We start from the raw sequence: 13,460 nt of genomic DNA, 5'->3' as shown, positions 1-13,460 counted from the left end.
GAGATGCGCCGGCCACAGCGGCCATTGGAGGGTGAACCAACGGCAAAGGAAGACCTTTCTCTCTGTCTCTCTCTCACTATCCACTCCGCCTGTCAAAAAATAAAAATAAAATTAAATTAAAAAAAAAAAAAAGAGACTGAGAAACAGTGCAGATTGAAGTGTTGAAACTAAGGAGACACGGCCACAGAACGCAACGAGGCCCCTGGATTGTGTCCTGGAGCAGAGAGGACGTTCGTGGGAGAAGCAAGCCTCCCGCTCAGCTGACAGTACTGCAACAGTGCTGCTCACTCCCTAGTTTGTCTCTTCTCCGAAGACATTCACACACCTAGTTTACACCTTATTTGAAAGCCAGGGGACACACACAGAAAGCCTCCATCTGCTGGCTCCCTCAAGAGTCAGGGCCGAAGCCAGGAGCTTGGAACTCAATCCGGGTCTCCCACACTGGTGACGATGTCCAGGTATCTGCTGCCTCCCCACAGTGGGCATCAGCAGAGCTGAATCAGAAGCAGAGCATGGACCTGCGCCAGCACTCTGGTGTGGAATGCAGGCATCCCGTCCCACACAGCCTCTGAACTGCTGCGCCAAACGCCGGCCCCAGCCTGCCGTTTGAATACCTATGCATGGCTAGGAGAGACGTCAAATGTCAGAGGAGACTGGTTGAGGGATCCATGAGAACTCTCTGGGCTCTTTTTGCAACTTTTCTGCATATATAAACTTATCTTAAAATAAAAGTAAAAAAATCAAACAGAATACAATACAGCAATGACAGCAAATCCCCTGACCCAGAAGAGCCAGAGACCAGTCACCATAACCAGCTCATCCCCAGTGCCAGCTGGCTCCCCGCACCCATTTACCCTCCACACCAAAGCCAGGCAACGGAATTTCCCACCACACCACCTGCACGTGTCACTCCCCACTCAAAACCCCTGGGGGGCAGGCGCTCGGAGCACCCCCACGGAGTGGCTTGAAGGGGCTCCCCTCCGCCAAAGCTGAGATAGTCTGAACATCAAGATCAATGAGGAGAGTAACAAATTAAAACCCAGAGAATGAGAGGATAATCCACAAACCCATCCTGCTGTAAACAAACCAACAGATGGAGGGAAGGGAAAGTGCTCTGTTGCAGCAGAGCCTGGCTAAGGGAGAAGAAAGGATGGAAGCCGAAAGTGATCACAGAGCAGGGATGGAAGCAGGGTGACAGCAGGCGCACGTGGCTCCGAAGTCTCTCCCAGAGCAACTTGGTAACAACAAGAGAACAGTGACCTTTCCACGGAGAAGCTGGGACAACCTGGCATCACGAACCTCTGACATGATGGGGGCCAGGGTCCTTTCTCTGGTCCCACTGGCAAAAATGCAAGACCTGGGGCCGGCGCCATGGCTCACTTGGTTAATCCTCCGCCTGCAGCACTGGCATCCCATATGGGCACCGGTTCTAGTCCCAGTTGCTCCTCTTCCAGTCCAACTCTCTGCTGTGGCCTGGAAATCAGTAGAAGATGGCCCAAGTGCTTGGGCCCCTGCACCTGCATGGGAGACCAGGAAGAAGCACTGGCTCCTGGCTTCAGATCGGCGCAGCGCCAGCCATAGCGGCCATTTGGGGAGTGAACCAATGGAAGGAAGACCCTTCTCTCTGTCTCTCTCTCTCTCTCACTGTCTATAACTCTACCTGTCAAATAAATTAAAATTTTTTAAAAATGCAAGACCTGAGTGTAACCAGGGGGTGAGAGCAAAGGGAAGCAGGCTGAGGGGCGCATGCTTCCATCCAGGCCAGAGCTTTCTGACCACCTGCTGGACATCGGGGAAACAGCCACAGAAAGCATTCCGGATGGGGGTAGGATCTGAACGTGCTCTGAACATGAACTCCGGATTGGCAACAGAAGGGTGTCGATGTGAAGTTTTCTGATTTGGGGCAGGCACCCGCAGAGCAGTGCGGACACTGCTTGGGATGCCTGTGGTGCCTAGGTTTAGGCTGCTCTGACTTCCAGTGCCTGCTGATGTCCTTGGGAAGCAACAAGAGACAGCTGAAGATCCTGGCTCCAGGTTTCAGTCTGACCAGCCCCTAGTGTTCTGGGCCCTGGGGCACAGACCAGCAAATGGGAGATACCATGTGTGTGTGTGTGTGTGTACGCATGTACCTCCCTAACAAATAAATAAAATAAATTTTAAAAATAAAAAAATTTCTTACAGCCTTATTGTTCTTAAAAAATACACATCAAGTGTTGAAAGGAAAAACATTAACAATGTCTCCAACCCATTTTGGAGGGGCTGGAATTACATGAGTGGGTGAGTGCGGGTGTGACATGATACAGCACGTAGAACAAACTGTAAACTGAACCTGAATAAAGGACAGGAAGGGACCCTGACACTTTATCGCAGCTCTTCTGTTCCAAATAAAATAAAAAATTACAATGTGGGGCCAGCACTGTGGCGTAGCAGGTAAAGCTGCCACCTGCAGTGCCAGCATCCCATATGAGTGCTAGTTCAAGTCCCAGCTACTCCACTTCCGATCCAACTCCCTGCTATGGTCTGGGAGAGCAGAAGATGGTCCAAGTCCTTGGACCCTTGCACTTGCAAGGGAGACCCGGAAGAAGCTCCTGGCTCCTGGTTTTGGACTGGCTCAGCTCCGGCCATTGCAGCCAATTGGGGAGTAAACCAGCAGATGGAAGACCTCTCTCTCTCTGCCTCTCCTTCTCTCTCCGTTGTAACTCTGAATTCCAAACTAAATAAATAAATCTTTTAAAAAATTACGATGAACACAAGGGACCTTTTTGGGTGATGAAAATACTCTAAAATTGGGGATGGGAGTTTGGCACAGTGGTTAAAAGGCCACTTGGGACACCCGCATCCCATACTGGAGTGCCTGGGATTGGGTCCCAGCTCTGTTTCTGATTCCCGCTTCCTGCTGATACACACCCTGGGAGGCAGCAGGTGATGGCTCAGGAGTCTGGGTCCCGGGGCCAGTGCCATGGCTCATGTGGTTAATCCTCCGCCTGTGGCACCAACATCCCATATGGGCGCCGGTTCTGTCCCGGTTGCTCCTCTTCCAGTCCAGTTCTCTGCTGTGGCCCGGGAAGGCAGTGGAGGATGGCCCAGGTGCTTGGGCCCTGCACCCACATGGGAGACCAGAAGGAAACACCTGGCTCCTGGCTTCGGATCGGCCAGGATTTGAGGGTGATTTGAGGGGTGAACCAATGGAAGGAAGACCTTTCTCTCTGTCTCTCTCTCTCACTGTCTAACTCTGTCAAAAAAAAGAGAGAGAGAGAGAGAGAGAGAGAGAGAGTCTGGGTCCCTGCCACATGTGGGAAGATCCAGATGGGATTCCAGGCTCCTGGCTCCCAGCTGATCCAGCCCTGGTTCCCATGATCATCTGGGGGAGCCAGCAGATGGAAGATCTCTCTCACTTTCTGTCCCTGTCTCTGACTTTCAAATAAGTAAAATACACAAAAATCAAAAGTAAGTAATAAAATTGGATTGTGGTGATGTTTGTACAACTCTAAAAATTATTAAAAATCACTGAATTATTTTAAAAACTTAATAAAAAGTTTTACACACAAAAAACACACAATACATACACGCACGCACATGCGTGCGCGTCCCCCAAATTTCCATACCCTCACTTCACCGCCACTTACCTAAGTCATCCCCTGCCTTCAAGGCCCAGGCCAAATGGTACCTCCTGTCACCATCACCATCAACTCCACCACCCATCCCATCCCACCCCGACCTCTCACTCCCACCTGGAGGCTCCCCTCATCTCCACCCCTGCACCGATGGGGTGCCAGGCATCATTCACGTGAATTATCCCACGGGAACTTAGAGGGAGGTGCTGCCATGGTCCCCATTTTACAGATGAGGAAATCCAAGATCTCTCCGGCAGCAGCAGATGGAGCCAGAACTTAAATGGGGCCACCCGAGCGCCAAAGCCTGTGCTGCCAGCCGCCGTGCTCGGTGGCCCCAAGTCGTCCTTACGTGTTTTTCTTTCTCCCCAACCAGCTGCAGGCTCCCAGAGGCTCGGGCCCACACTCCAGCCCCTCTCGAAGCTGCGCACACGGCAGGTGCCCAACAGCTGTGAGCCTGCCACAGGCTGGGTTCCAGAGAGGAGAGGAGGGGGCTGCAGGCTCCGTCAAAAAAACAAGGAGCCAATTCCCCGCCCCCCGCCCAGCTCTCTGGCTACTGCCCAAGGCCCGGCCGTCATCTGCTCTGGGTAATAAGTATTTGTGTGGCGATAATGACAGCATTGGGGAAGAAAATCCCATTAAGGGAGAGCCCTGCCGAGCTGCTAATGCCGGCACAGAGCTGCAGGCAGCAACGGAGCCAAGCGCCCGTCTGCTCCCAGTAACGCAGGGGCTGCCTGGCCCTGCCGCCCCTCGCCCAGCCCCAGGAGCCCATGGCCGCCCCTGCTGGCAGCCTCGGGTGGCCGTGCCGGGGAAGGGCAGCCATCCCCACATGCTGCAGGGCGGCCCTTGGCCGCCTGGTGGGGGAGGGCGAGGAGGGCTCCCGGGTTCCCTCTGTGTCCCTGCAATCATCTGTCACCTCAATAACCATAGTAACAGTAGCATGGATTGGGCACTTGCTGTCGGCAGGGCCCGCTGCAAAGCGCTCCTCCGAGAGCAGAATCGTCGCACTTAATCCTCACCGCCGTCCTTTGACCAGGTGCCAGCGTCGTCCCCACTTTGTGGGCACGGAGATGGGGCTCCAGAAGTCCCGTTCTCGTCCAGAGCACTCGGCCCAGTTTGCACTCATCCCTTCTCATATTATGTCATTCATCTCCAGGTCCCCAGCTGCACTGCAACTCCGAGGGAGAAAGACAGTGTAGTCTGTTCGCACCATTCACTCGGCACAGCACAGATATTCACATGAGGAAACCCCAATGGTTGAGTTAAAACCCCAGGCATCTGGCCCCAGAGCCACCATCACCACCAGCCACCCTGCACGGTCCCTGCTCCCTGTCCCCAAATCCCAGGGAGGGGACTGGGGAGAAGATGCTCTGAGCAGGGTCCAAGAGAGCCTGGCCGGTGCCCAAGTCCTTATCTCCCAAGTTCTCTTCTGCCCAACCTGAACCCCCAACCTTCAGTTTAAGCTCCTCAAGTACTAACTGGGGCCAGCGTGGTGACACCACAAGCTAAGCCACCACCTGTGGCATCAGCAGCCCATATGAGCATCGATTCAGGTCACAGACACTCTGCTTCCCATCCAGCTCCCTGCTAATGCGCCTGGGAAAGCAGCAGAGCACGGCCCAGCTGCTTGGGCCCCTGCACCCACATGTGAGACCCAGATGTAACTCCTGGCTCCTGGGTTCAGCCAGTTGGGGTCATCCATTGGATAGAAGATAACTGGCTCGCGCTCTCTCTCTCTCTTTCTCTCTCTCTCTCTGTCACTCTTTAAATAAGTCTTTGTTTTCATAAGTCTTTAATAATGATAACATCACCCAAGGTCTGGATCACAAAGGATTTCTCAAACCTGGCCTGAACCCCAGCCATGTGCCACGCCTTGGGCCACACCTTCCACGTGTATTCTCTCACCTCCTGGTCCCCATCAACCTGAAGAGCTGCCCTGAGCCCCTTTTACACACACAGAAATGGGATCTCAAAGCAGGTGGAGGGACTGCATGGAGCCTAATGCCAGTATTCAGCCACAAGCCCAGGGCTCCAGCCACTGTATCAAAGCCTAAGAGAGCAGGAGCTGTTCGCCCCCGCACAGCACAGTCTCCACATGGAGGTATATTCAGAGAGCCCAGGCCAGCCAGGCCCTGGTGGCAGCCACAGCTTACACGGCCCCCGACCTCCCTCGCCACCGCCATCATCCCATCATGATCTGGAATTCCAATCACGCTCCTGGGCAGTCTCGCTTGGCAGTGACCCTCCCCGCCCCCCAACCCTGTTGAATGGGACCACAGAAATCATGGCCTCCCCAGGCCTCCGCAGCATGGATGGAGCTAGGGCAGGTAGACAAACTGGCCAGGAGGCAAGGGACAGAAAGACTGGCCCCACAACTTGACAACCAGCAGAATGTGCTGGCCGGGGGCTAAACAGCAGCCAGCAGGCCCACCTCCCAGGGACCCCACCTGCCTCTCTCCACCCTGGGAGATCTGTCAGAGGGCCAGGCAGACACCTCTCCCCTCTCTGCGTCCTAAGAAAGATTCCATGGCCAGCTGGATACACATTCCCAGGGCGGAGGGGAGAAGCGACGTCCACACACACTGTACTCTGGTCACACTGTCCTGAACAGTCTAATCCAAAAGATTTTAAATTTGCTTTCATTTTATTTGAAAGGCAGAGAGTCAGAGACCTTCCAACTGCTGGTTCACTCCCCCACGTGCCCCTGACAGCCAAGGCTGGGCCAGGCTGAAGCCAGGAACCCAGAACTCAAATCGGGTCTCCCACGTGGGTGGCAGGGACCCAAGTACTTGAGCCATCACCTGCTGCCTCCCAGGGTTTGCATTAGCAGGAAGCTGGAATCAGAAGTGAAGGAGCCAGGATTCCAACCCAGGTACTCTGACATGGGATGGCAGCTGTCCCAAACACCTTCCCCGAATTTTGCTTAATTCCACTGAAAGCCAAAGGCTGTGAGTGGAAGACAAAGAAAGTTAACACTGACACTCCAGTGGCGTGGCTAGATGGCTCTGAGCCCCGGCCCTGGGAACAGGAAGCAACCCAGGCCTCCCTGCACCTGCATCCTCATTGTTTCCACTGCAGGGCAGCCTTCACCACCTCCTCCCCACCGGCCCAGCCGCCCGCAGCCCCTCTGGCTGAAGCAATTTCCTTGGCAGCTCTGGGGCGACACAACCTCTTCCCAGAAGCGCCCACAGCAAACCAACGACAATTTCCTCCCACTCGGTGGAGGGGGCCAGAATGGGGGGGGGGGGGGCAGGCCTGGACCTGGACTTATGGAATCTGTGCTCATAAAGTCGCAGGGGCTCCCAGGCTGCCGCACAAACTGCCCCAAGGACAAAGGCAGATGCGCAGCTGCAGTCTATAAAAATTTCACGGCCGCAGAAGCAGCCGCGGCTGCAGGCTCGGATACCGCACGACACCCATATTGATTAGAGAGAGCATTTGCCACAGTTATTTGGAGTCTGCCTGGGCACGCACCACGGCTCTAAAAGAACGTTCTTTCCCTCTTCAAATGGCTCTCGCGTGGCCTGCCCTGAAAAAGGCATCTGCTTTCCACATCTGGTCCCTGCCCCGGAAGCTGCACACGTACAGCAAAGATCAGGCCCATCCCAGCCCCCGGAATAACTCACCCCGGGGTTCCCGCCAGCAGCCTCTCCAGCCCCAAGTGCCCCTGTCTGCCCATGGCAGGCCCGGCACACTCTGCCCTCTGCCTGCATTGCCTATCCTCTGAGCTCAGCAGGATCCAAGCCTACCCTGGCAGGATGGCCCATCTTCTGAGAAGCCCATGTTCTCACGCCCGTCACAGTGCCCGCCCTGCCCTCTCCCAAACCTCCAGGCCACACGACTCGTGAGGACAGGGAAAGGCTCACGCCCCGCTGCAGCCTCCATGTGCAGGTGGTTCCTGGCTCCGTAAACATTTGCGGAATTAAATAATGAAACATCTCCCCTGTCCCATCCTAACGCTCTCAGAGCACGCATCAGAACACACCTGGCACTCCTCATCCACCATCCCCTACACTCACAAGAACCCAAGACGCCCATGTATCCCCAGCCCCATTTTCCTGATGCAAAGCAGCTAAGGCTCAGAGAAGGGAACTAACTTGTCCAAGGCCACGCAGCTAATAAATGGCAAAGCTGGAACTCCCAAAGCCCAAACTCCTTCTTCTGCACTAGGATTTTTCACTTCCATCTCGCTCTGGTTGCAAAAGACTAGAGAGTTCATGGAAGTCAAAACAGACAGCATCCTTTAACACTAAAGGCAGTAAGAGAGCAAGGGTGCAGGAAGTGCCCTCAAGATCCAAGATCCCAAGGCAAAGGAAGAGGGGCTGATGCGCCCCAGGGGACAAGGCCGGTGAAATGGGGTGCAGGCCCAGAGGGAACAGGAACAGCGACTGCCCAGGCCACCTCAGGGGTCCCCGGGGCAGACTTCTGACCCTCCATGCCTCTCCGGGGCCACAGAACAGTACACAGGCTGCCCCCAAGGAAATCGGGTGCTCCTACCGCTCCCCTGCCCTCCAACGTGCACGCTCACGCACGCACACCGATTCCCATCGAGATGGCAAATTCTCTCAAACCTCCACGGGAATTTTCCCAACGGCCAGGAAGAGACGGAGGCCAATATGTACTCGCTAATTGCTGGCCTTGGGACAGCGTTTGATCCGGGAGACAGCTCTCCCTCGAGTCAGATTTCTGCCTCTGACCAGCTGGGAGCCATGGAAATGTGCTCCAAAGTCATCGAAATACGCCTGCCTTTCCCGAGAGCCTCTGCAGGCTTCAGATGAGCCCGCAGCCTTTCCCCCAAACCGCCTTCAAACACTCCTGTGAAGCCCTGCCTGTGACCCCTCTGCACACGCGGGCCTCCACTGCTGAGGTGGCCTCTTGGACACCAGGACCTCCCATGGCTGCACATTCTGGAGGCAGTCCCAGGAAACAAATTATACAGGTCTTCGCACACACCCTCGCCTGTACACACACACACACATCCTCGCTTAGCAGGTCTCAAAGGGTCACGTTCCCCCCAAGGATCCAGAAGTGGGAGATAACAGCAGAAGAGAAATGAGGTTTTTGTGGCTTGTTTTGGTCCTCTAAGCTTGGGCTCCGCCCCAAGCCCCTGACCTCTGGGTGTTACTATGAGCCAGGACTCACCTACTCCTCTCTGGGGCCCCAACTTAAGGCCTTCCAAGCCCTCCGGCCCCATTGTCTGCGCAGTTGGGATGGTTGGGTGTATGGGGAGGGGAGAGGGGAACCAGTGCCAGGCACCTGCAGGGAGAGAATTCGCCAGCCTCTGGGGCAGACAATAGGGAGGAAGGGGGAGACCAGAAACTTCGGCTTCCTCCCACCACGCTCCCCCTCTTGCAGGCAGCAAGCCCGGCAGCCCAAACCCCCACAACTGGCTCGGAATACGGTCCCAGCCCCGTGTGCCCAAACGGAGCCGCTGTGCCCCGCGAGCGTGGGAAGCGGCCCTCCTGGGGGCCAGGCAGGCTTTCCGCCTCCGCGAATTCGCCCGCACCCTGGAGTAACCCGGCGCCGGCGCAGGGGGCAGGCCTGCGGGTGCGGAACGCAGAGGGCAGGTGTGCGCCGGGCGCTGACAACCCGCCCAGCGCCCTTCGAATACGAACACAGGAGCAGCAGCGCTCCGGGCTCCTGGCTCGGGAAGACCCTGGCTGGCCGGCATTGACCCGTCTGTTGGCCGCGCGGCCGGGGTCCCAACCGTCCTGCCCCGACCCTCAGCCCCGACTCGCGTCTTGGGTAGGGGGAGGCCAACCCTGGGGCTCGCTGCGGCGGGCCGGGGCCGTACTCACAGGCGCTCGGTGCTCCGCGGGATGTTCTTGGGGACGGCCTGCAGCCCCGTGCCGTGGCAGTCCACCGTGGTGCCGCTGCAGGTGCAGAGGGCGGGGCACGCCGAGGCACCCGGGAGGCACGCGGCTGCCCACAGCAGCAGCAGCCAGAGCTCTGGCCGGGACCCACGCCGTGCCGTCAGCGCCATCGTGCCCTCACCGCGTCCGCTCGCGTGCCAGACGGCGGCAGCCGCTGACCATCCCCGTGCGGGGCCGCCTCCAGGTGCAGTCCTGGGCAAAGCCACGCCACAGCCCGCGAGCCCTGCGCTGCGCCCTTGCGGGCTGGGGGGCACCTTGCGGCTCCCAGGGACGGCTCCTGTGCGTGGACCGGGGGAGGGCGCCTTGGGCGGAGGGCGCTCGGCTCCGCTCGGGTTCCTCGCTGCCTGCGTCTCCCTCTCCCTCCCTGCAGCTCCCAACTGACTGCTGCGAGGAGGAAAATGGGCAGGCTCCGCGCGCGCACGCACCCGGCGCACACTCACACACACACTAGCACTCACGCCCGCACGCCGCTCCCACCCGGCAGAGCGCACACCCAGGGCCAGACTCCTCCCCGCCTCCCCACCCCGACCACCGCCCCCGCCTCCCGACCACCGCGCGGCGGCGGCTGTGAGCTGCGTACAGTTTCAAAGGTGGAACCTCGGAGCGCCGCCGGCGGGCAGGGGGCTGCGGGGGAGGGAGGGAGAGAGGGGGCCGGGCTCGCCCTGCCCGTCCGGCTCTGCGCGCGCGCGCGCGTGCACACGTACAGGCACACACGCGTGCGCCCGCACACACGCACCCCGGCCCGCGCGCTCCCCGAGGCTGGCCCTCAGGGGAAGAGGGTGAGATCTTTCCCACAAGGACATCCTTCGCGGGGCCACTCATTACTGCTTCCCCGACGGCAGAAGCGGGCCCTGGCCCCGCCAGCCTCGTCTTGTCAATTTCTGATGAAAGGGAGCCCCCCACCCCAGCCACCCACCTTCCCTAGCCTGGGACCTTGAAACTGCTGGCCCCTGGGAGGCCAGGACCCACAGAAGCCCTGGGCCAAACACAACCCCATCCACCTCCCCTCCCAGCATGTGACCGGCGCCAAGATGGCAGCACCTCTCTCCCGGAGGGAATCGCGGGATCCAGCTGTTCCCAGGAGATGGGCCCCGCACGGCAGAGTTGCCCACCCCAGCAAACTTCTTCCTCTGCTGACAGGTGGAAGAGATGCGCAGTAGAAGGAAGGCAGAGAGGGCTGGGCAGCCTGTTTGGGAGAGGGCAGTACAGGCCCTCCACATGAGACCCCAGGCCCAGCACTCCTGGCAGGGACTTTTCTTATTCTCAGTCAGGGTGGTTGTGGATGCAGATTTCCAGGGAGGGAGGGTGGGGGGAGGCCCTCCCTGGCCCCCAGGACAGCTGCTGCCTCCAACTGAGGAGCCCAGGAGCTGGCTGCCTGGGGCCTCTGTGAGAGCCGGGGGCCAGGCACAGGCCAGCGGGGGTCAGGCTCCCCGAGACCAGAGCCCTGTCACCCACCAGGACCCAGTGGCCACAGGTTTTCTGCGTTTTCTTTCCCAACTTGATGAAGGTTTTGCAGTGGCTCTTACTGGCATGACCCAGGCAGAACTGTGGCCAGGACGTCGCCAGCAGCGTGGCTGACGTCATGGGCCCTTGATGGTTGTCCCAACCTGCCTGGAGCCGCCGTCCTGAGCTGCCAGAGGATTACTCAGGGGAAGGGGGCAGTCTCAAGGGCCCCATGTGGTGAGATGTCAGGGAACCTTCCCAGAGATCAGGTCAGAGTCTAAAAGGCCACCTGCCCCTTCCTCACACCTGCACTCCCAGAGCCTTGGGCAGAGAGGAATCCTCACTGCTGGTTCCTCTCCCTTAGCCAGGGCTCTGTGCACCCCTGCTGCTGGCTCGCTCTCGGACATGGTCTGCGGCAGAGTCCCCCCACCCCAGCCCCAGCCCTGGTGTCCTCGCGACCTCGCTCACCCCAGCACCTGTCCCTTGCTCAAGCGGTGCCTCCCCAGAAAGCCAGGACTGTGGCCAGGGGGAGGAGGGTTGATCCTCCCTGGGCCCTGGGGTCCCTACAGCAGCAGGGGGAGGGGTGTGAGGAGCGGTGGGAGTGGGCAGGGAGGACAAAACCAGCCCTGCCTCGGGGTTCCCAGAGCCAACCCCTGCCCCAGAAGCTTCCAGACTAGCCAGGACAGCGAAACGCAAGCAGGCCCTGAGCCAAGTTGTCACTGGCTGGCAAAGGCTGGCCTTTCCTTTGAAGGGAGGGAAGCAAGGAGGCCCCCAGAGACCCAGGACAAAGACTCCCCCGCCAGCCGTCACGGGAGGCCCTGCCCCAGCAGCCAGGCAGCTCCCCAACTTGGCTCCCGTCCCCAGTTCCTCCACCCCAGAACCTGGCCGGCTCCCCAATTCGGGAGGCAGCACGCCATGAATGAGCACAGCTCGTTAGTGTGCCCAGCGCATTTACTCGTTAAACAAGCGCCTGGCCACCACACCCCCCACCCCCTTTGCTTTTTCGATTTCCTCTCCTGTGCCCCTCCCTCTGGGGGTCTCCCTGCCCCCTCCTTGCAGCCCCAGGCCACCTGCTCCCTCTATGCGGGTGGGAGGAACAGGCCTGGCGCCTTGCTTCTGCCAGGAATGCCCCACCAAGCCCGGCTCTGCCACTGGCCGACCAGCAGGGCAGCCCCTGGGAAAGGGGGAAACCAGGGGTTGGCTCTCCCCAGTGCCTCCACCGAATGCCCTCCCGTCATGTGCACGCAGGAGTTGGGGGCCACCTCCTGCCTGGGGCCAGCCAGCTTTTGCACCGGGTCCTGTCGTCTGCTCCACCTGCCTTTTCTGGAGCACTAAGAAGGTGGAGAGACAGGTGAGGGGGAGAGCACTGTGGTGTGGACTTGGCACGTCTCAGCAAGCACAGTCCGCCAGGCAACAGGAGAGCAGGGTCAGTCTGGCGACAGGGAGTGTGGAATTGCAGAGATCCCAGAGTGAGAGTCCACAGCGGGGCTGGAAGGCTCCCTGGAAGAGGAGTCACCTGAGCTGAGTCTTGAAGGATAAATGACATTGACTGGGCACAGTCCGGCAAATAGAAGTGTGAGAGGTAAGGTACACAGACCGGTACCACCTGCTCCATGGCTGAGCTATGGCAGGTCAAGCCAGGCTAGACCAGGGCTTGGTGGGGCAGGGGAAGGGGGAAACCAGGAGGTCACAAAGCAGCCTCGCCTGGCCTGCCCCCGTCCTGCGTATGTGCGTGCTTGGCCACACTCGGGCCCTGGAGCCAGGCAGGGTGACAAATCCGCCAGACGCTTCCTTTCTGCTGTTTGCACTTTTTGCCCCACCACCAGTGCATTTTTTTAAACCCCTTGGGGTGCTTATTATGCATGCTGGTTCCTCAGACCCTCCCAATCAGGATCCTCACTGTTAGCACGCCAGGGAGGGGAGGAGGAGCCAGGGGCCGAGGGACCCGAAGGCGGGCCGAGGCAGCTGGACATTGTCCTGAGAGTAGTAACGGCCACCAGATGGCTCCGAACAGTACACACGTGGCGGGGGGGGGGGGGGGGGGGTGCTGGAGAAGAGCTTGCAGATCAGCTACTAGAGAGAGACTGCCAGAAGGCTCTGGAAGGCAGAGGGCAACATTGGTTGTGATGCTTTCTCCGTGGGAGCCTTGGCAGCCCGATGGAAGTCCTGAAGATAAGCTGACCCCTTGCAGCTGCCCCAGGTATGGCAAGTGTCTGGCCTGGGCCCCCTGGCCTGGGCAGCCATCGGAGGGGCACTGCCCCTGGAGGGAGAGGCAGTTTCTCCCACTAAGGGCAGGGCCCAATGAGGGCTGACGGCGGGGAGGGGCTGTGCCCAGGCAGCCCTTCACTCCTCCACACAGGCACCCACCAGCGCACGCACACGCACACGCACAGCATGGCAAAGGCAGCCCCGAGCGCGGGGCAGCCCACCCGAGGCACCAGGGAGCTTCCAGTGAGCAGAAGTCAAGGCCTGCAGAGTGACCAGGAACCGGTGAGCCAGAAGGGAGCGAGGAAGAGTGCTTCAGGTAGAGGGA

The 13,460-nt window shown here is 59.0% G+C and overlaps 1 protein-coding gene across 1 annotated transcript in view; it reads right to left on the bottom strand.

Annotated features, from left to right (window-relative positions):
- The window catches only part of SLIT1 (slit guidance ligand 1), a 162,355-nt gene extending 152,761 nt beyond the window's left edge, over positions 1-9,594 (bottom strand). The window contains exon 1 of the mRNA XM_062213973.1: positions 9,410-9,594. Within this exon, the coding sequence (XP_062069957.1) occupies positions 9,410-9,594 (185 nt within the window). The remainder of the gene's footprint in view (positions 1-9,409) is intronic.
- Between the last annotated feature and the right edge of the window lie 3,866 nt (positions 9,595-13,460).

The sequence above is a fragment of the Lepus europaeus genome, chromosome 17, assembly GCF_033115175.1.
Source record: "Lepus europaeus isolate LE1 chromosome 17, mLepTim1.pri, whole genome shotgun sequence".
Classification (NCBI taxonomy): Eukaryota; Metazoa; Chordata; class Mammalia; order Lagomorpha; family Leporidae; genus Lepus; species Lepus europaeus.
This window is presented reverse-complemented; position numbering and strand designations above follow the sequence as displayed.